Below are 19,564 nucleotides of genomic sequence, written 5' to 3'. Positions count from 1 at the left end.
AAATTTTTTTACTTTAATTAATAATTGACAATATTTTATTCAATCTTAGGTAATTAGACTCTAATTGAATTAGTAAGATTGAGCTTACATATTTCTATATATATAACAACTACCAACACTCGATAGAAACATTATTGTTTGCTAAAATTAGTTAATTGTTAAATAAATTTCTCATGAAAGAGATAAAATAAGTAATAAACCTAAATGTAAAGTTTTTACCAAAATAACAGCCAAAGTTTACTCAGCGTTGAACTTAGCGACAGCCTTGCCACCTTCTGAAACGGCGTGCTTGGCAAGATCGCCTGGAAGAACAAGACGAACAGCTGTCTGAACTTCGCGAGAACCGAGTGTGTTACGTTCGTTCATATCGACAAGGCGAGCACCTTCCTGAGCGATACGCTCGAAGATATCTGTAACGAAGGAGTTCATGACCATCATAGCCTTGTTGGAGATACCGATATCTGGGTGGACCTGCTTAAGAACCTTGAAGATGTAGGATGAGAATGTTTCAGCACGCTTCTTGTGGCGGAGCTTCTTATCTTGCTTGGCGGCGTTAGCGGCATCGACTCCCTCGACGGCTGGCTTCTTCTCAGTTGGTGTCTTAGATGCTGGCTTCTTTGAAGACATCTTAAACTAATGAACTGAAAATTCGCCCGCCAAAAAATTCAGAGTATTTTGGCGGGACTTTGAAAAACCGTTTTAGACCACAAAAATTTTAATACCTAAGGAACGGTTTAAGACCATAACCAACTAAATTTTTGGCGGGGTTTTGATAAGTTCATTAGTTGATAATGCCAGCCAAGAAAGGTGTTAAGAAGACAGCAACAAAGACAGCCGTCGATGGCGAACGCCAGCATCCAAAGACACGTTCATCCCGTGCCGGTCTTCAGTTCCCTGTCGGCCGTCTTCACAGATTCCTCCGTGAAGGCCGTTATGGTGAGCGTGTCGGTGCTGGTGCTCCAGTCTTCATGGCTGCTGTTCTTGAGTATCTTACTGTCGAAGTTCTCGAACTTGCCGGTAACGCTGCTCGTGATAACAAGAAGACACGTATTTCCCCACGCCACATCATGCTTGCCGTTCGTAACGATGAAGAATTGAACCAATTACTCTCCAACATCACCATCGCTTCCGCTGGTGTTGTTCCACACATCCACAAGGTCCTCCTCGGCAATCCAAAGAAGGGCAAGGATGCTTCTCAGACACAGGAGTAAACGATTTTACTGTTTTTCAATACAACTTTTTATTTTTTTTAAGTTTTTTTTTTTAGAATTGTTATTAATTTGATCAGAAAAGTAACAGAAATTGCCTAATTAGGGTTCTTATTCGTAATATATCTGATCCCGTTCAAGATAAGTTCATTCCATGATAAGGTTTTTGAAATAAATGTTTCCTTAAATGATCTGTGGTCCAACTAAATATTTACAAGAATTCTATTGAGTAGATCAACATGTTTAACAAGGAATATTCTTAACATGATCTTCCGAGGAAATTGATATACTTCATCGGAAAGTTGTTCAACAAATTGTTGCGCCTAGAAGCATCTGTCCTTAAGTGTGAAAGACAAAACAAAATTGGGCGATGAAAGGGTAAAATTGGAGAAAATTCTTCGAAATGAAATTTAAGATATACCAGTGTAAAAGGAGCTTCTAGACTAATTTCCAATTCCAATATCAAAATAAATCCAACGTGTCAAGCGTTGGAGTTCCTATTGATAATATTATTTCGGATAAATTTGGGGATAAATAAAAGGATGATCAGCTAAAAACAATTAAATCATCAACGACCTTCGGAACATTTGAAGGGGATGTTTGAGCGTTCATTAATTCTCTCTGTTGCTTGAGATGCATCTCTTCCATTGCGGCGATCTCAGCCTTTTGCCTCTCGAGCAATGCTTTGTATTCTGGGTCACTGAAGACTTCGTCGTCGAGTCCATCTGAATATTCTTCTTCTTTAGGCTGAATTTGTTGCCTGAAGTCTGTTAACGATTGCCTGAGAGCTTCGTTGATTTGATTCCTAATTGAGTTTCTAACATCAACTTCTTCATCACTTGATAATCCAAGTGTTTGTTTTAATTCGGCCACAATTTGGCCAATATCATCGTTAACGGTGTCGAATGGGAAACCAATCTTGATATCTTCGCTATCTCTGTGAATAATGAGATTAATATCCACATGATTTTGAAATCCTACAGCAGACATTTTGCTTAGTGTGATTAGGCTTAAGAATTGAGGGGAAAACGATTATTTTTGGTATTTTCGAATTAACCCCTACACCTGCGGGATGCACTACTTAGATCTACATAAGCATAACAATAACAACCAATTCTCAAGAACTCCGAAAAATCCAACTATTGTTTATGGCGAAATCAAATACCAAGAAATGAGATTCTCTACATTAATCACATTTGAGTACACAATATAAGGATTAAAAAATATGCAATAGTTTTGAGCAATTCATTATTTGGAGGGTTAATTTGCGAATGCTTTAACCAATATTCGCTATATGCATACTACAATTAGAATTCAAATAATTATAAATAACAAGAAGATTTCTATGTCCAATTCCATTCATTTCTGAAAATGAAACATTATTGTATCCATTTTGTTAACAATATCATAGGATAACGGATGGAGATGCTATACTAATTTACTGAAACATAAATTTTGTATACAAGTTTAGTGAAACATCAAAATAGATCTCTATTTGATTCAAATATACACAAGATTCTCCCAAATAGGATATCTAATATGTAAAAATAAGTTTTATACTCGTAATCTATTTGAGTGTTAAGCTTGTGCAAACCCATAAGACTTTTGTGGGAATATCATTTTTTATATTATCGTCTTTTGTAGTGTAAAAAAAATCGTTATTTGGCATGGGGTGCGGAGGTTCTGTTGTTGACAGAAAAAAGAACAAGAAGAAGAATTTAAATCCACAGACTAAAGCTACATGCCTAATATTTGGCATGCCAGATAGAGGTCAGCAAGCATTTGCAGATTTAATGAACAAAACCTTCATGACAACAGCATTCAGCCAAATAACGTATTCATTTGTGGTAGTCGATTCATCAAGAATTTCCCGTAAAGGATGGCCAAAACAATATACGCAGAATGACAATGTTTTCATTTCATTTTTCTTCCCTGATTTTTCATCTCCTGGAGCCTCCCTCCTTAGCCTCAAATCATTGAATTGGTTAAACTCACAATTGAAAGATCAGCCTAAACCAATAGTTATTGCTAAGGCAAAGAATGCAAAGGAAAAGCCAAATTTAAACACCTTTCAAAACCAGTTATCAAAAGATGTAACTGTTTATATCCCAATTGATAATGGAGTTGAAGATACTAAAAACTACTATGAATACGTTAAGAACGCGTCAGAGAACATCAAAATACCAGAAGCCAAATAACTTGTATGATATTTTCTTTATATTTTTATTTCCATTTGATTTTATTTATGTAAAATTTCATGTAGATATTATTTAATTCATTTTAGATCATGAATTCATATTTAGAGCTACTTGTATTCAACGTTTACAACTTCAGTAAATCTTGTACTGAGTAATGTAATCAACAAATTCACTAACATTTAGCTTGACAAGACCTTTATTATAGAAATTATCACATGGAAACAAAAAGATCCGAGACACTTTCAAAAACCCTTAAAGGCGCTAATTAGTGGAAAATTTGATCAATATTGAAGTCAAAATGGACGAATTCTTGCTCATGTTATCCAGAGAATTTCCCACATATTCCAAAACTCCTATTAATATTCATTGATTTCTAGTTTAATGTTGGAAAAACTTCCATTACATTGATGAAACAATTTTCTTTTCAATTTATGTATTTGGAAAATTTTTATGAGAACGTTTATTATTATACAACATATTGCATTAAATAGCTACACCTGTTGTTTATATAAACTTGATATCAATTCACTTTGATTTCATTTTTGTATTTGAATGGAATCCGATTCGTCTCTAAACGAGAATTGGATAATTAATGATATCAATAAAGATCCATGAAAATCGCAATTATACATGATTTCGGGTGTAAAAGCTCAGCTTAGTCTTGCAAATACACCAGAAAATGTAAAAAAGATTGTTATTAAGTTTTCAGGTCCAGAATTAGTTAAGAAAACATTTAGCTGCGAATACAAATTGACAGTTATGCACTCAAACCCCGAAAAACACATAGAATTAGAAGGAAAATCTTTAGTAAGTGTTTCCAAAATGTCAACATTAGTCATGACAAACATAAATCAATCAGATATTAATGATTACTTGATCGAAAATCAACTCAACATCAAAATCAATATTTCTTTGACAGAAAAGAAACATAGACCTACAAACACAGCGAAGAAAGTAGGAACATCGAAGAGACCAGCAGTAAATCCGAATTACATTTCAAAGAATGAGACTGGTTTTGTTGGATTAATCAATCAAGGAGCAACTTGCTACATGAATTCAATGTTACAAGCATTATATAGCATAACAGCCTTTAGAAGGATGATATACAATATGCCTACAGCAGGAACAGATGATATTGAAAAATCAATTCCATTAAATTTACAACATTTGTTCTATTACATGCAGACATCCACAACTGCTGTTACTACTAAATACTTAACGCGCTCATTTGGCTGGGATGCTATTGAAACTGGTTTCCAGCAAGATATTCAAGAATTTTGCAGAGTTTTGCTTGATAACCTTGAGACGAAACTTACAAAGGCAGGGAGAAAAGATGAAATTTCACAAATGTTCAGAGGAAAAATGCAAAAAGTAATTAAAGCAGTAGATTGCCCATATGTTTCTACAAAAGACGATTATTTCTATGATATAACACTTACTGTTGATGGTTATAAGACATTGGAAGAATCATTGGAATCTCTTTTTGCTTCTTTTGAATATTCAGATTATAATACAGAAAGTGAATATGGAAGACGTACAGTTTCTGTATCAGACAAACTTGTTGAGCTTCCTCCAATCCTGTTCTTCCATTTAAGTCGTTTTGTTTACGACAATTTTGGAAATATTAGTAAATTAAATTCAAGATTCGAATTTCCGAAAGAATTAGATCTTTCCAAATACATAGAAGACAGTCTCTATGAATTGACAGGTGTTTTGGTCCATTCTGGCTCTGTAAATGGCGGACATTATTATGCTTTCCTCAAACCAACAGAAGAACCAAAGTGGTACAGATTTGATGATTCCTTGGTGACTCTCGAGAAAGAAGATGCTGCAATAAGAGATAATTTCGGTTCAAATGAGAGATACGGCGGAACTTCTGCTTATTATTTGATTTACACAAAGAAAAACATGATTTCTGAACTTTACAAACCGATAACATTGGAAGAGATTCCAGAACATGTGAAGAACACAGTTAAAGAGATCGATAATTACAATCAGAAGCTTCTTGAACAGAAAGAATCCGAAAAAGGACTTGTTTCTATTGATTTAATCGATGAAACCATTCTAAAACAAAATACAGAAAATATGGAATTTGGTTTCTTAGGAAAACCAATAGAAACAGTGACAATTGACCGCACACAAACAACAGAAGACTTGTATAACATCGTCAGCCAAAAGATGAACTTGGACTTGAATAAATTCAGACTTTGGTTGACGGAAATTTTCCAAATTCCTGTTTTGCCACTTTTGCATTCAAAATCTCAAAAAATTTCAATAATTAGAAGTTTCTTTACAGGAAATTCCACAATATTTATACAGAAGAAACGTGAAGAAGATCCAGATGACCTCAAAAAAGATAATATTGTTGTTTATTTGAAGTTTTATTTCCATGAAACCAAAAAATTGGTTTATTTGTTCTCAGAAACTGTTTCATTGAAATCAAACATAAACACATTATTTAAGAAAGTAAATGAAGCACTTGGATATCCACCAAACGAAGAACTTCTCGTTTTCCAGGAATTACAAAGCAGAACAGCGAATCCAGCAAAAACAAACGAAAGTTTTTCTGCTAATTTGATCGATTCAGGAACAATTCTGATTTTCCAAAGAAATCCAAAGTCACCTCACTTACACACAACTTATCAGTTCACTTCACCTGTCAAACCGGAAACCGTTTCTCAAGAAGAAAATACAATTTACAAGATTCTTCCACATTTGCAAGATGGCACAGTTTCATCGTATTTCGAAGAGAAATTTAAGATGATTCCTTTGGCTGTATATGATTATAATTTGAATGAAGAAAAATTACTTTGTAAAATCAATTTTCCGCCATCGATTTCACTTCCTGACTTCAAATATTATATATCTCAGATGGCCAAAATCGAATTTGATCCTGAGAAAGAAGCAATGCTATTATTACCTAATGATTCATGCAATGGACCAAGTGTTAAACCAATTTCTTCAAAGTATCATTTGAGGGATTTGTTTTGTTCGAATGTCACTGTTTTGTTCATGAAAATTGTTAAAGGAATCAAAGATTCAGAAATCGAGAAATACAACAATTATAAAGTTCAGTTCTCGAATGATTCATTTAATATCATTTATGATGATTTAGTTTTCATGCCAAAAGAATCAACGCCATACCAATTATACCAAGAGATAAGGAAATCAGGAATCGAAGTTAAAAGTGGAAAATTGAGATGTTTGTTGATAAACAGAGGAACATTTTCAGAAAAAATTGATATGATTAAACCAGTTCCTTATGATTTATTGACAGTTAGAATCGAAGTTGTTCCAGAACATCAAGAAAATGAAGATGATGGAAAAATAATTCCTGCTGCTCTTTGTCATGTTGATGGTTTTGGAACAAAAATTTTCTTCAAACAACCATTCATGGCTAAGATTTACAATGACAAGTTCGAGAAGACTGTGACAACAATTAAGAATTGGCTGCCATTAGTAGATGATGACGTCAAATTCACAATTGTTAACCCAAGTATTGAACCAGAAAATGACCAGAACATATTTGATGAATTGAAAGAATTTTCTCAGCTTCACATCATTTTCAAGAATCCGAAGGCTTTCGAAAAGCCAAAGGATATAGCTTCATGGGTAACCGAGTGCTCTTCTTGCAGTTGTTCTTGCTCTCATCAAAGATCACTTAAGATTTATAACTAAACATTATATTTTTGTTTTTAATTTTTTTACAATCCTTTTCTATCAGAAAATTATGAGTTTTACTAAAACTTTCCATGGAATTAGATCAGTTTGAACTGGTGTATCATTTGTTGACATCATTGAATTCGCTACTGTTTCGATCTCATAAGGGTTGTGCCATCAATAAATCAGGTTGTGATTATATTAAAAACACTTATTCGTTTAAACGAAACAAACGAAGCAGGAGGAAATTTGATTTTCAAATACTACAGTGTTATTTTACGCAAACTATATAATAACATATTTACAAACAAATATAAATACAAACAAGAATAAAAAATGATAAATCATTTCTTTTCAGATTCCTGACGAGATTTTTTCTCCATCTCATCAATTTTTTGTTTCTTTCTTTCGATGAATTCGTGGTAAGAATGGTTTCTAACCCAAGCAATATCTCCCGCTGCTGTTTGCAAGTTCTGTCCAGCGCTTTCAAGGTTTTCGCAGGCAGCTTTGAAGCTTGCCTTGAGAGGGTCAAGTTTAGTTCCTTTTCCTATTGTTTCATCAATTGACAATCCAATAGAAATGTAGCTTTTCAGTTCTCTGTATGCGTTATCAAATTTTTCAGCAGCCAGGGCCATATTTTCCCAGAAGTTGATTGTATCAGCGATCTTTGACATATCTCCAGTGTTCGTTGAATACTTTTTGAACAATTCAAGTTTATGAAATGACGAATATCCCAATCTCTTCAAATATTCATCCAATTTCTTAACAACAGGTATAGAATCTTCAATTCCTTCAATTTTGTTTTCTCCGAAAATGGAATGTGTCATAAGGAACTTGAATGTTGGACTCATTGACAAAGCTTGTTGAGCGCCCTTCAAATTCTTCATTGTGATTCCATTTATGATGACTTCTTCTTCCTCCTTTGGTTCTTCTTTGACCGGATTTTGTGGTTGAACCTTTGTTTGAGATAATTCTTCTCCCATTTGTGCAGTATTCCATATCGTATCCGTAATAAGTGTATCCCCAACAAGAACAGCAGAGTCTGTTGGCTTCGGTTTTGGCTCAATTTTAGGCGGAACATAATCTTGAACTTGAAGATGAGGAAAAGGATTCTTTTCAGGTTGAACATCTCTTATCTCCAAATATACATCAGCCATATCATGGAGTTCACCAACAATTGATGTAATATCTCCAGATCGATTTTCAATTGGGTCTTCATGCTGAAGAAAGTACTTAACTGCATCAACTTTGGCGATTCCATCATCGGAGTTAGAATTACTTTTAGTTTCTTTGTTTCTTGGCATGAAATTTGAAATAACATTGATTTTTTTCGTTTTTGGCTGAATAATAACTGGTGTTTTAATCTGAGATACAGAGCGTGATTGTTTACGCATGATGTCAGAGGCTAGTGATGGCAGTTTTTCGATGTTTTGAAGTAATTTTTGTTCTGTAGATTTTAATTCGTGAGGGTAAAATGTTTCTTCATTCATTTGGTATGGTTTAGGGAACTTATCCATTGTTGCTCTAGCATGCGCTAAGAAAACATATTCATTTTCTTGACCGATTTTCTTTAATTGTTGTTGAGAAATTTTTGGTTTATCTTCTTCTTTCTTTAATTCAACGGTACTTATTGCCTCTGCAAATTCTTTTCGTAAATCCGGTGATAAATCTTCTGTTTTGATTGTGTTAGTTCTAATTGCATTATCAAAAATACTTTTTCGCAAATTTCTTGCTTCCATAACGAAATCATACATTTGCTTCTTTAGCATCGCATCCGATAGCTTCTTTTTAGTTTGTCGTGCTTTTGCTTTTCTAACGAATGCTGTAATTGAATTATAGAATCGCGAAACTAAAATAAAATTAGTGTGAACTTCTCTTAGTGGTAACTTGTTGATCTCAGCAACTATAGATTGAACAGTGTCAGTATTTATCCAGTATTGAAGATACGGTTCTTGCGTGACAAGAGAAGTGATATCTGAATTCTCATATTCTTCTTGCTGTTTACTTTTCTTATTTTTCTGAAGTACTTCATTCTTTCTTTTCATCATTTCTCTGTCAAAAGCATCTGTATCTACGCTATGGACGAATCCGTCACGAGCTAACTTTTTCAGGTATTCTTGAGTATTCGTAATTGATTCAGAAGGTGATGGAGGGCGAATGTCATCCGGGTTTTTGACATTCATTTTAGGACATCCGTATATTGTAATTAGCTCTTCTTTTGTACGGGGCGAAAGAATCGGAGCAGCATCGAAATGGGCTATGATTGCGTCGTTGATTTCATTGAATTTCTTTCTATCAAACGTTACTTCGCCCATATCAATGAATTTTTACAATTTTCAGAAAATGTGACGGAAAATTTCATGTAAATCTATCAAAACTGAAATACAATGAAATAACGTACTCTTTATTTTATTAATATTATATGTAAATTAAAAGGTACATTCACTATTTTTGACAAAATTTTAAATTTTCATGGGGTTGTAAATCTTATAATAACTAGATGAATAAGGAATGAATCCCAGTATAATGTGCATCATTATATTAAACACTATATGTAAGGCTAATGATTCTATTAACACTTATGAAGATCTATAGTATTTGAGCAGATAAATTTGATAATTTCCAAAACTCTTATATTTCAAAATTAAAGTGTGCGAATGCATTTAAATGAGAGCAAAAAGAGATTGATGCTGTTAAAACTAGGTGTTAATTTGCAATTATTTCGCATCACAAGAACTACCCAGTAAATTCGGCTATCTTTCTTTGCAATTATTCTCCATTATACATATAATATAATGGTTAGGGTTTGAAGAAAAGTTACTAGAGAATTATTGACTTTTGAAATAATGCAGAATTTTACTTGAAGAAATCATTAATTTATGAGTTCCAAATTGCTAAGCATGACGAAGGATCATTAAATTTGCTACAATTAAATACACTTATTGCAGAATTAAGATTTTTGAAATTAAAAGTTTGAAATATTGCCTTTTTGAATAAAAATTTAAATTTTATTATATAATCATGATAATATCTTATAGAAATTAAAAGAAAATATTTTAAACCATTCAAATATTTTGAATGTCTTATCAATTTAAAATATTAAAAGATAGCTTGATTTTATCATCATTAGTTGTTATCAAAGTTTTCTTCTTTTGATGAACAACAGTAAATGATTTGTTAATTACTTGTCTTCCTTTTTCGCAGCAAAATCGAAAGTTATGATGATAATCTTGCTCTCAATTTTGAAACTCTCTGATTTACAAGTAAGCATTCCTTTGGAAAAGCAGTCCTATTCTGTTTTCAAGATATTTTAAAGCCTCCATTTCATACAATGCGCAGATCTATTCGAAATTGCAAGAACTCTCAAGAAAAATGCAGCAGCAAAGAAGATTCCATAGTTTCTAGCATCAAAAATTTACAACCTTAATACAACAGTTAAAGAGAAGCTCGAAAAGAAAAAGAAAATATTTAACCATAAAGCTGGAAACCATTCGATATCTACTATTGGATCTAATAAAAAGTTAATTATAAAACATATTTAACATGCTATTTGTTGACTTTGTTCCATTATATTACCTATATATATCTTTTGAAATCTAAAATATTTTTACGATTTTAACCATGTGTTGTTGAAACCATATATCAATCTTAGCTAAAGTATAGTTTATGAGTCTGTCACATCTAACGTATGAATTTTCAAAAATGTCAAATATGTTCATTTTTTCTGTAGATTCAGCCATAATTTCACGTTGTTATACTATTCAACTATTATTTAATATTTTTATCGATTTAAATATATGATGAGATGCTTAGTTCTCCTGGAAATCGATTTTTAATCGCAATTTTAACTTTCCAAAAAAAATTCAAAAATAAAAATCCCTCTCAATTTTCTAAGTTTTATAACTCGCCAAATCTCTAGCCAAATTTTTTTGGCCCGTATAAATATTGTTAGGCACTATATAGGGATGCTATTTATCTTATTTTCATCCCATTTTACTGTTATCGCCTAGTGAATGTACCTTTGTAAATTAACCCAATATTAAAAATATTTGAAATGGAGCAAAAATATTTTTTTATAAATATAAGGAACAATTTCAATATATTAGAGCACATTTTATACAGTTTCAGATATTAGAGCATTCAATCAAATCAATATTGTTGGAGATGAAATACCAATTCAAGATTTGAAGCTATACAATCCACAGGAAATATCAGTAAACATAGTAGATAAAGTTACAGTCCTTGCTAAAGGTGATAAATTGCAAATAACATACTCAAATGGTAAAATAATTACTTTTCCTTTGATTTCTGGAACCGAAGGAGTGTTTTCAAAATCGCACATAAAATTTAACATGGATTCCACATTAATTCTTGACCAACTTAGTCTATCATGGGAAACTCCTTTATTAGATATTATGATTGAAAATTGTGTTTTGACGGTTGACCAAAAAAGAAATGATCAAATAGCTGACTCGAATATAAGACTCCTAGGTAATGCAATTCTCTCTTCCGAAAAAGAATATTCCGTTGCTAATCTTTTTGTTAAAAATCAAAGTAACATTTTAAGAGCAAATGTTATAGATACTGAAGTAATTGTTGGAGATAATACAGAATTCATTGTTGATGTTCCTAATTCGGACTTTATTTCGATAAATTTGCAAACAAATTCAACATTATCTTCGAAGTACGTAATATCAGCAGAAGTAATATCTACTATCAATAATTCACCAGATGGAGTCATTAATATCGATGCAACTGTTAATATTTCAGAAAAATTAAGTTATGGATCTACAAAACTTATTGTAAAAGAGCTAATTTTACACGAATATGGACTTTTGGCATGCGTACATCATAATACAGGTGTAATTCCTTGCACAATATATAATGCCAAGAAAATCAATTTCATTTTTTCAACAAATCCAGGTTATAGTACAGAACAAAATGAAATCTTGTTTGATGATTTGTTCTGGGCCGGAAAGAACACATTTGATGTTCTAGAAACGAATCTTTCAATAAAGAAAATAAATTTAATAAGTGAAGCCGCAAGTATTGAAGAGATAGTTATATTCCAATCAAACACTTTCTTGAAACTCACGAAAAATGAAACAATGATCCAGTTTAAATACATTGAAAGTCCATTTTCTGTATTTTCAAAGTTTTGTTTTGGAGGAAACATCGAAGATTCCATTTGTAAAGAAACTCCAAGATATTTCTATCAGTCATACAATGATAGTTGGAAATCATATCTTACTTCGCACACACAACGAATAATATTAGCATTCAATGATACAAAAGAAACTATTGATTTGATGAATATCAATGATACACAAACATTGGATTTACAATTATCAGGAAACACAGAAGTAAACATTGTTTGTTCATCTCCTCCAAATAATATTCAGTCATTATTTGTAACTGGAGGAATTGTTAACTTTGATTTTGATAACTTCACTGAATTATCAATGTTACTTGTTATTTCGAACACAAATATTACATTGAAGAATTGTAATTTGTTTCTCACTGGGTTTTCGTCTATCAATCCCAGCTCATTATATACGCAACCAATCAAAAATCTGATATGGGAGTCCAAGGCTAACTTTTTGTTGTCTACCTAATAAAAGAGAAAGCAGCATTAGTGAGAATAATCGCAAATATTCAATTTAAATTATCTTTTTATTCTTAATTTAAAGTGACAAAAAGAATAAAAAACCTATTCTAAGGCATGTTGTTATGTAAATGAGACTAGACATCATATTTTATGTTATGAAAAAAAAATATTTAGAATTTTAGAACAAAATAAATAGAAAAAATAGCATAACTTATGGATGTGCGTATATTAAATTTAATAAATTAAGAGAAATTATTTTTGGCGCCAAAATTATTCGTTAACTCTCAAATTTTTCTGAGTCAATATAGGAAAGGAAACCTATTTGACGAACAATCCGGACACTAGTGCCTCAGCGAATTTCCCCAAACCCACCAATCCCCTCCCTGCTGTTGTGCACCATCGATGGAAAGTAAGTCATCAATAGTCTCTTTTCCTTGGACTTGAAATGTAAATCTCGGACGAAAGTAAGTCTGACTTGAAATGTAAGTCTGACTTGAAATGTAAGTTTCGGACGAAAGTAAGTCTGACTTGAAATGTAAGTTTCGGACGAAAGTAAGTCTGATTCTAAATATAAGTCTGATATTAAGATAAGTTTGTAACTAAAATTAAGTCTTATTCCAAAAGCAAATTTAATTGTATAATAAGTCTGGATCTAGAATAAGCCTTAGTCTACAGCTATTCTGTGTCAAAAATAAGTCACGAACCATAGTAAGTTTCGGACTAGAGTATGTCTGTAATTCGAATCATTCATATTCTTCAATTATCCCGCCAAAAAAATTATCGTCTTTTTATCATACCATAGTTTTTATCAATCTCGTTCTACTAAAAAACCTTTATATTGGTGATTTCTTTGTTAAACCAAAAAAAAAAAAAAAAAAAAAAAGGAGGGAGTGGGGCTTCCAGGCACTTCGTGCCTTCTAGCCCTGAGGATGAATGAGTATAATGAAGTTTTTTTTTCTTGGGGTGACCTTCCAGGCACTTCGTGCCTTCTAGCCCACATAAATGAAGTTTTTATTCGGAGGTCTTCCAGGAGCTTTTCACAAATTATATATGTTTTCATGTTTTGTCATGATTTCATCGTAAATGTTTTGTCAAGACTTCTTCGTAAATGTTTTGTCAAACTTCTTGTAAATGTTTTGTCAAGATTTCATCGTAAATGTTTTGTCAAGACTTCTTCTTCGTAAATGTTTTTGTCAAGACTTCTTCGTAATGTTTTGTCAAGACTTCTTCGTAATGAGCGTAAATGACCCAAAAATAATGTTATGTTAGCATGTTAGATCTAACACGTTTTCTAACATGTTTTCTAACATCGTAGAAAACTCATGATTTCTTCGTAAATGTTTTGTCAAGACTTCTTCGTAAATGTTTTGTCAAGACTTCTTCGTAAATGTTTTGTCAAGACTTCTTCGTAAATGTTTTGTCGAAACTTCTTCGTAAATGTTTTGTCAAGACTTCTTCGTAAATGTTTTGTCAAGACTTCTTCGTAAATGTTTTGTCAAACATGAACGTAAATGTTTTGTCAAGACTTCTTCGTAATGAGCGTAAATGACCCAAAAATAATGTTTATGTTAGAATGTTAGATCTAACACGTTTTCTAACATGTTTTCTAACATCGTAGAAAACTCATGATTTCTTCGTAATGTTTTGTCAAACATGAACGTAAATGTTTTGTCAAGACTTCTTCGTAATGAGCGTAAAGGACCCAAAAATAATGTTTAGGTGAAGAGGTGAGATGTCACCTCTTTTCTCACCTGTTTTCTCACCTCATGAATTTTCATGATTTCATCGTAAATGTTTTGACAAAACATAGACAAGAAAGTTTTGACAAAACATAGACAAGAAAGTTTTGACAAAACATAGACAAGAAAGTTTTGACAAAACATAGACAAGAAAGTTTTGACAAAACATAGACAAGAAAGTTTTGACAAAACATATACGATGAAGTTTGACAAAACATTGACGATGAAGAAGTCTTGACAAAACATATACGAAGAAATCATGAGTTTTCTACGATGTTAGAAAACATGTTAGAAAACGTGTTAGATCTAACATTCTAACATAAACATTATTTTTGGGTCATTTACGCTCATTACGAAGAAGTCTTGACAAAACATATACGTTCATGTTTGACAAAACATATACGATGAAGTTTGACAACACTTTGACCGAGTAGTTTTTTGAGCTGAACAAAAAGTGTCATATAAACATCTGTCAAAAACCGTTTTTTACTTCACTTAAAATGCCACGTAAGCTACGTAAGAATATACGTAAGAGGAAGAGAGCATTGAAACATCCAATAGTAAGACTAACACCACAACAACAGTTGCAACAACAAATGCTGAATGACCCCACTATGTTGCAACAAATGTCAAGCAATCCTATGCTTTTAAACCGAGTTGTTGGTGCACGAGTGGAGGTTTAAGAGCGGCACTTTTAGCGAAAATGGCAGGCTATGGTGGAGCTGCAGACGGAACAGCCTATAACCCTCAAGTCAAATGAATTTGAGTTCACTCAAAAATCAAATAACAGATGTCAAAAAGTCAAACATAGACATACAGAAGCAAATAAGTGAAAACGAAAAGAAACTAGAATATGACAGACACACAAAGAAACTCAATGAGTTAAACGTAGAGAAAAAAGAGAAAGAAGAACAACTGAAAGAACTAAGTACAGAGGAATATGCGAAAAAAGTGTCAGAAAAAGCAGCAGAAGTAGCAAAAATGGAACAAGATGTCATAAATTTGAAAAACCATACTACTCAATATAAAATACTGAAAGATGAAGAGATAAAACAAAAAGCCCTGAAGACATATATGGAAGCGATGAGTATAAAAAAAGAAGTTGAAGCAAATGTAAAGGCAGAAAAACTTTTACAGTTGCAAAACCAAACCGTACAGTATGAAAACTTAGCACAAGAAAGTAAAAATAACGACGCAGCCATGCAAAAGGCAATGAAAAGCGCAGAATATATAAAAGCTAACAATGACTGGTTAGATGCCCAAGCCAACGCTAAAGCAGCCCAGCTTATAGGTCAATAAGGACAAAAATACAAGCGGATGAAGACAGTTCAAATGAAACTTTAACAATGCTGACTTTAAGAACGCTTTCGAAGCTCTTCATAGTAAGGTGAAACAAGTGAACGACTTCTCATCTGGAAAGAAACTGAAGTCTGAAGGTTTCGACAAAGAGTTAAAAGAAGTAGCACAAAATATGACGAAAATAACAGATGCAGCAACGAGACAGGCAGTTCAAAGTGCCTATGACGCGTTAGAGCAACTGTTGTGGAAAGTCAAGAAAAGAGTTACAACAGACCAAAACAGACCTAGTAAATGCTTTCTTAAGAACGAAAAGTCAGGTAGGACATTACGCTGCAGATGGAACATATGTGCCAGCTGGTGGAACTTATATACCACCAAACCCTCCAAGAGAAGCACCTGCACCAGGACTACCTAAAACATTTACATCGTCACATGGACACAGACACAGGCATGCACCAAAACCAACACAACAACCAACACAACAACCAACATTCAAAACACTGCACCACAACCAACAGTTCAAAACACTGCACAGCAACCAACAGTTCAAAACACTGCACAACAACAACCACAAACAGAGCAAGGACATAAAAGAAGTAGAGAACAAGGAAACCAAGAATTCTTAAAAATGCTTAAAGAAGAGTGTGGTTTCCCAGATACTGTTGACTTTAGTGACAGATATAAAGAAGCTATTGGAAAGTTCAAGGATGGAAATACTGACCCGACCTATTTAGCTTTATGGCTCAGCACCAAAAACGGATATAATCTCAAACCTGGAAAAATACAAGCTCGCTAAGGGATATGATTTAATAGCATATCATCCAAATGACATGGATGAATTTACTCCGAGATATTTGATGTCAGAGCTAAATGACAATTCAACTTTCGTCATGAAACGCGTAAAATAGAGACGGAACGAAAGAACAAAAGCTTATGAATGCGGATGACGTAGATAGGGAAATTGTAAAAATGGTCTCGGAATATATGAAATGCCAGCAGATGAGGTACAAGAAACTCCACAGGAAGAAGTTCAGATACAACAGACATGGAAGAAATAGTTCAGCAACAACAGCTAGAAGAGCCTGAAGGAAACGAACAAGTCACTCCTTTGGAAACTAACTTCACAGAACTAGATGAAGATTTGGAGCCGAAAAATCTTGACCCTCAACAAGAGATGCGGAGAATATGAATATTTCCAGGAGTCTAAAAAAAATTCGCTGACATAGTAGAAGAATATCGAAAAATGTTTTGCGACATACAAAAATCCAGCACCAGATGAAAATATTCAGCATAGAATGGAAGTACTGAAAGAAAATGTACACAAATACAACAACCCTTTTTACTTACGAGCATTTAACGTTCAATCTTCGGATAACTCGGTGAAAATAAAAGGTTAAATTCAAGAAAACATATAGAAATGAAACATTGTTTAAAGTCATTCAGAACCTAACCAAGATGGAAAACAACCTACTTTTGTTTTGCAGACGATGGAACTACAATGAGATGGGGTCATAAAGCTAATCCAGATAGGTGGTTCATAAACTTACAACCACAATTCCAAGAAGTTGTAGACGCAATGGAGTCAATGGTGAACCAGATATAGCTTGTATTTTAAGCGCGGCTTTAATGCATTGAAAGATATGAAACATGCAGATATTTTGGACCAGATATGAAATGAACATGGCTGATGGAAATAACACACTGACGTTCTAGAACATTTATCTCAAAAACTACACAGAACCATAGAGATGGTAATTTGGTGAAGAGTTTAGAAAGAAAGTTAGGGAGGGCGAAGGAAGAGAACCTATTGTACATGACCTTGCAAACGAAAGTTTACAAAATGTCATAAAAACTTACTTTGCAGACAATGAAATGAGAAGGGATGAATATTTAAGAAAACTCAAAATGGACAGTACCAAATGAAATTAGTATTGAAAAAACATGTTCCTTGACAAAAAAAACCAAACTACAGAAATAAATGACGCAAGACTGAAAGATTGGGTAAAAGCTTTCCCATTCACAAAAGATATAGTTGGTAACATGGAAAAAACCAGAATGGCTACAAAAACTATATTTGGAAACGAGCTATTCCATATGGACAAGCTCTGTTTGAAGAGCTTGAACCAGAAACTCAGGAAAGAGTCATGCAACAATACGCGAAGACCTCAAATACAAACTATGACGAAATCTTTCTAGGATATAGGTTACTGAGATGGGCGACCAGAGCCAAAGGCAAAAAGGACATGGGAATTTACAACATACAGGTGAACATGAGGCAAAGATGCAACAACTTGAAGCAGAGGGCAAGTTACCAAAAGCGACACCAAAGAAGAAGAGAAGAGTAACAAAGTGAAAATAGTGAAGAAGTAACTTCATCTAGTGAAAGTAGTGGCAATGAAGGAAAAAGAAGAGTTAAAAACCTCAGTCAGGAGAAAGTAAAGCTTGGTCCACGTGGGTTCTATTATGACATATAAATCCAACTATTCTATATTTTTACTCATATGAATGTACGCCGCTCAGAAATAACGCCAAAAAGTTTGGATGCTATGAATGGAAATGTTTCGATGGTATAACGAATGCGACAATGCCATTAGAAGGTCAGAAATAGTTCCTGGAACTACGAATATACAACTGCTGTTCTTATGGAAACGTAGGTGAGTTTGGAGAAGGTTCTTTCAACAACAGTAGATATTGCTTGCGACAGGTTTCATATTATTTCTATTGACAACTCATTCTTATACGTGGAAAAAGACATTGAAATAAAACCTTCTGCCAAGTTGTCTGACAAGAAAGGTTGCAATGGAATTTTCTATGTCGGATACCAATATGCTCCAGAAGTTTTCATGGATATAAGATATATTCTAATCTGACTTAGTTCAAACAGTAACATGGCAAACTATGAATGGTTCGCTTTGAGAAACTCAGTAACAACCACAAGCTAGAGAACAAACAGACCAGTATGCAACTATTGAGAAAATAAGAAGACTTGACCCTAACGTTCCAGGAGTTTATGTTTGACCTTTCTGGACAAACGCAGCAGCAGTAACAAAGTAAAATTGAAACTTAGAGTTCCTTTGTCATCTTTCCTCATCTTCAGTTTTTAAGATACTTGCCAACTGGGCAGAAAAAATTTCTATCGAACTTACTCAAGCAAAAATAACTTAGTCATTGCACCAAACACAAGACCCATTCACTCTTACAACGTAAAGGGAGCAAATCAAAACGTCATTCGCCGACTTTGCAAAGACAAAGTTGACTTAGACTTTGGTTTCTCAAACTTCAACACTGAAGTAAATACTACTTCAATGCTGCTGGAACTGCTTGGGACCAGTTAAGTTCACATGCGAAAAGTTTGAATGCAAGAGAATAGAAAGCAGACTTGCAGTCTATATGTTGGACCAGATATTCAAAGCTTTAGCTGCCAAATATATTGCAGTTCCACTATGTTCCCTATACCCAAATATCTGTCAAAGACTTTGCGGTGAAGTTGAAAACCAAAGTGCTGACCCAGGTGCAAGAACAGATATTGCCTTAACAACTGCAATGAAAAATGCAGATACTATGTTTGTACTGTTCAGACGAACTATAAAATGACTATCTTGCTTCTACAACCTGGATTAAATATCATATAAACAAGATGGCAATATTACATCCAAAGAGAAGAATATTCCACAGTTGAGGATATGAGGTCATACAACTTGACATTAGATGCTATGAACTTTAACAACAACTTCACAACAACCATAACCCTGAAATGCAAAGTTCTATTATGCCATATGTGAAAGTAGGACTCATACAGGGAGGTAAAAAACTCAATATAAAATGAGAAACCGTTCAAAACTTTTGGCTTGG

General features: G+C 33.4%; 7 protein-coding genes and 1 pseudogene across 8 annotated transcripts, besides 1 other annotated feature; 5 read left to right on the top strand and 3 right to left on the bottom strand.

Moving 5' to 3' along the window:
* Positions 1-188: 188 nt before the first annotated feature.
* Positions 189-638, bottom strand: TVAGG3_1055020 (histone H2B; the record flags this gene model as incomplete). Its single annotated transcript, XM_001321112.2, has 1 exon — positions 238-627. The coding sequence occupies one exon, from the start codon at positions 625-627 to the stop codon at positions 238-240; it is 390 nt and encodes a 129-aa protein (XP_001321147.1).
* Positions 639-786: 148 nt separating this feature from the next.
* TVAGG3_1055010 (histone H2A) lies at positions 787-1,242 on the top strand (the record flags this gene model as incomplete). Its single annotated transcript, XM_001321111.2, has 1 exon — positions 792-1,211. One exon carries the CDS (start codon positions 792-794, stop codon positions 1,209-1,211), a length of 420 nt encoding a protein of 139 aa, XP_001321146.1.
* Positions 1,243-1,754: 512 nt separating this feature from the next.
* Positions 1,755-2,198, bottom strand: TVAGG3_1055000 (uncharacterized protein; the record flags this gene model as incomplete). The annotated part of the gene is made up of 1 exon (XM_001321110.1): positions 1,755-2,198. The coding sequence occupies one exon, from the start codon at positions 2,196-2,198 to the stop codon at positions 1,755-1,757; it is 444 nt and encodes a 147-aa protein (XP_001321145.1).
* Positions 2,199-2,864: 666 nt separating this feature from the next.
* TVAGG3_1054990 (uncharacterized protein) lies at positions 2,865-3,519 on the top strand (the record flags this gene model as incomplete). The annotated part of the gene is made up of 1 exon (XM_001321109.1): positions 2,876-3,406. One exon carries the CDS (start codon positions 2,876-2,878, stop codon positions 3,404-3,406), a length of 531 nt encoding a protein of 176 aa, XP_001321144.1.
* A 445-nt stretch (positions 3,520-3,964) lies between these two features.
* On the top strand, positions 3,965-7,105 carry TVAGG3_1054980 (ubiquitinyl hydrolase protein; the record flags this gene model as incomplete). The annotated part of the gene is made up of 1 exon (XM_001321108.2): positions 4,037-7,084. The coding sequence occupies one exon, from the start codon at positions 4,037-4,039 to the stop codon at positions 7,082-7,084; it is 3,048 nt and encodes a 1,015-aa protein (XP_001321143.1).
* A 305-nt stretch (positions 7,106-7,410) lies between these two features.
* On the bottom strand, positions 7,411-9,381 carry TVAGG3_1054970 (uncharacterized protein; the record flags this gene model as incomplete). The annotated part of the gene is made up of 1 exon (XM_001321107.1): positions 7,411-9,381. One exon carries the CDS (start codon positions 9,379-9,381, stop codon positions 7,411-7,413), a length of 1,971 nt encoding a protein of 656 aa, XP_001321142.1.
* Positions 9,382-9,474: 93 nt separating this feature from the next.
* Positions 9,475-11,091: a mobile genetic element.
* A 327-nt stretch (positions 11,092-11,418) lies between these two features.
* TVAGG3_1054950 (spectrin binding) lies at positions 11,419-13,278 on the top strand (the record flags this gene model as incomplete). The annotated part of the gene is made up of 1 exon (XM_001321106.1): positions 11,419-12,681. The coding sequence occupies one exon, from the start codon at positions 11,419-11,421 to the stop codon at positions 12,679-12,681; it is 1,263 nt and encodes a 420-aa protein (XP_001321141.1).
* Positions 13,279-14,913: 1,635 nt separating this feature from the next.
* Positions 14,914-16,791, top strand: TVAGG3_1054940 (annotated as a pseudogene). Its single transcript has one exon. A coding segment is annotated over exon 1 (1,878 nt).
* The last annotated feature ends 2,773 nt before the right edge of the window (positions 16,792-19,564 follow it).

This window comes from Trichomonas vaginalis, chromosome I (genome assembly GCF_026262505.1).
Source record: "Trichomonas vaginalis G3 chromosome I, whole genome shotgun sequence".
NCBI classification, from domain to species: domain Eukaryota; phylum Parabasalia; order Trichomonadida; family Trichomonadidae; genus Trichomonas; species Trichomonas vaginalis.
This window is presented reverse-complemented; position numbering and strand designations above follow the sequence as displayed.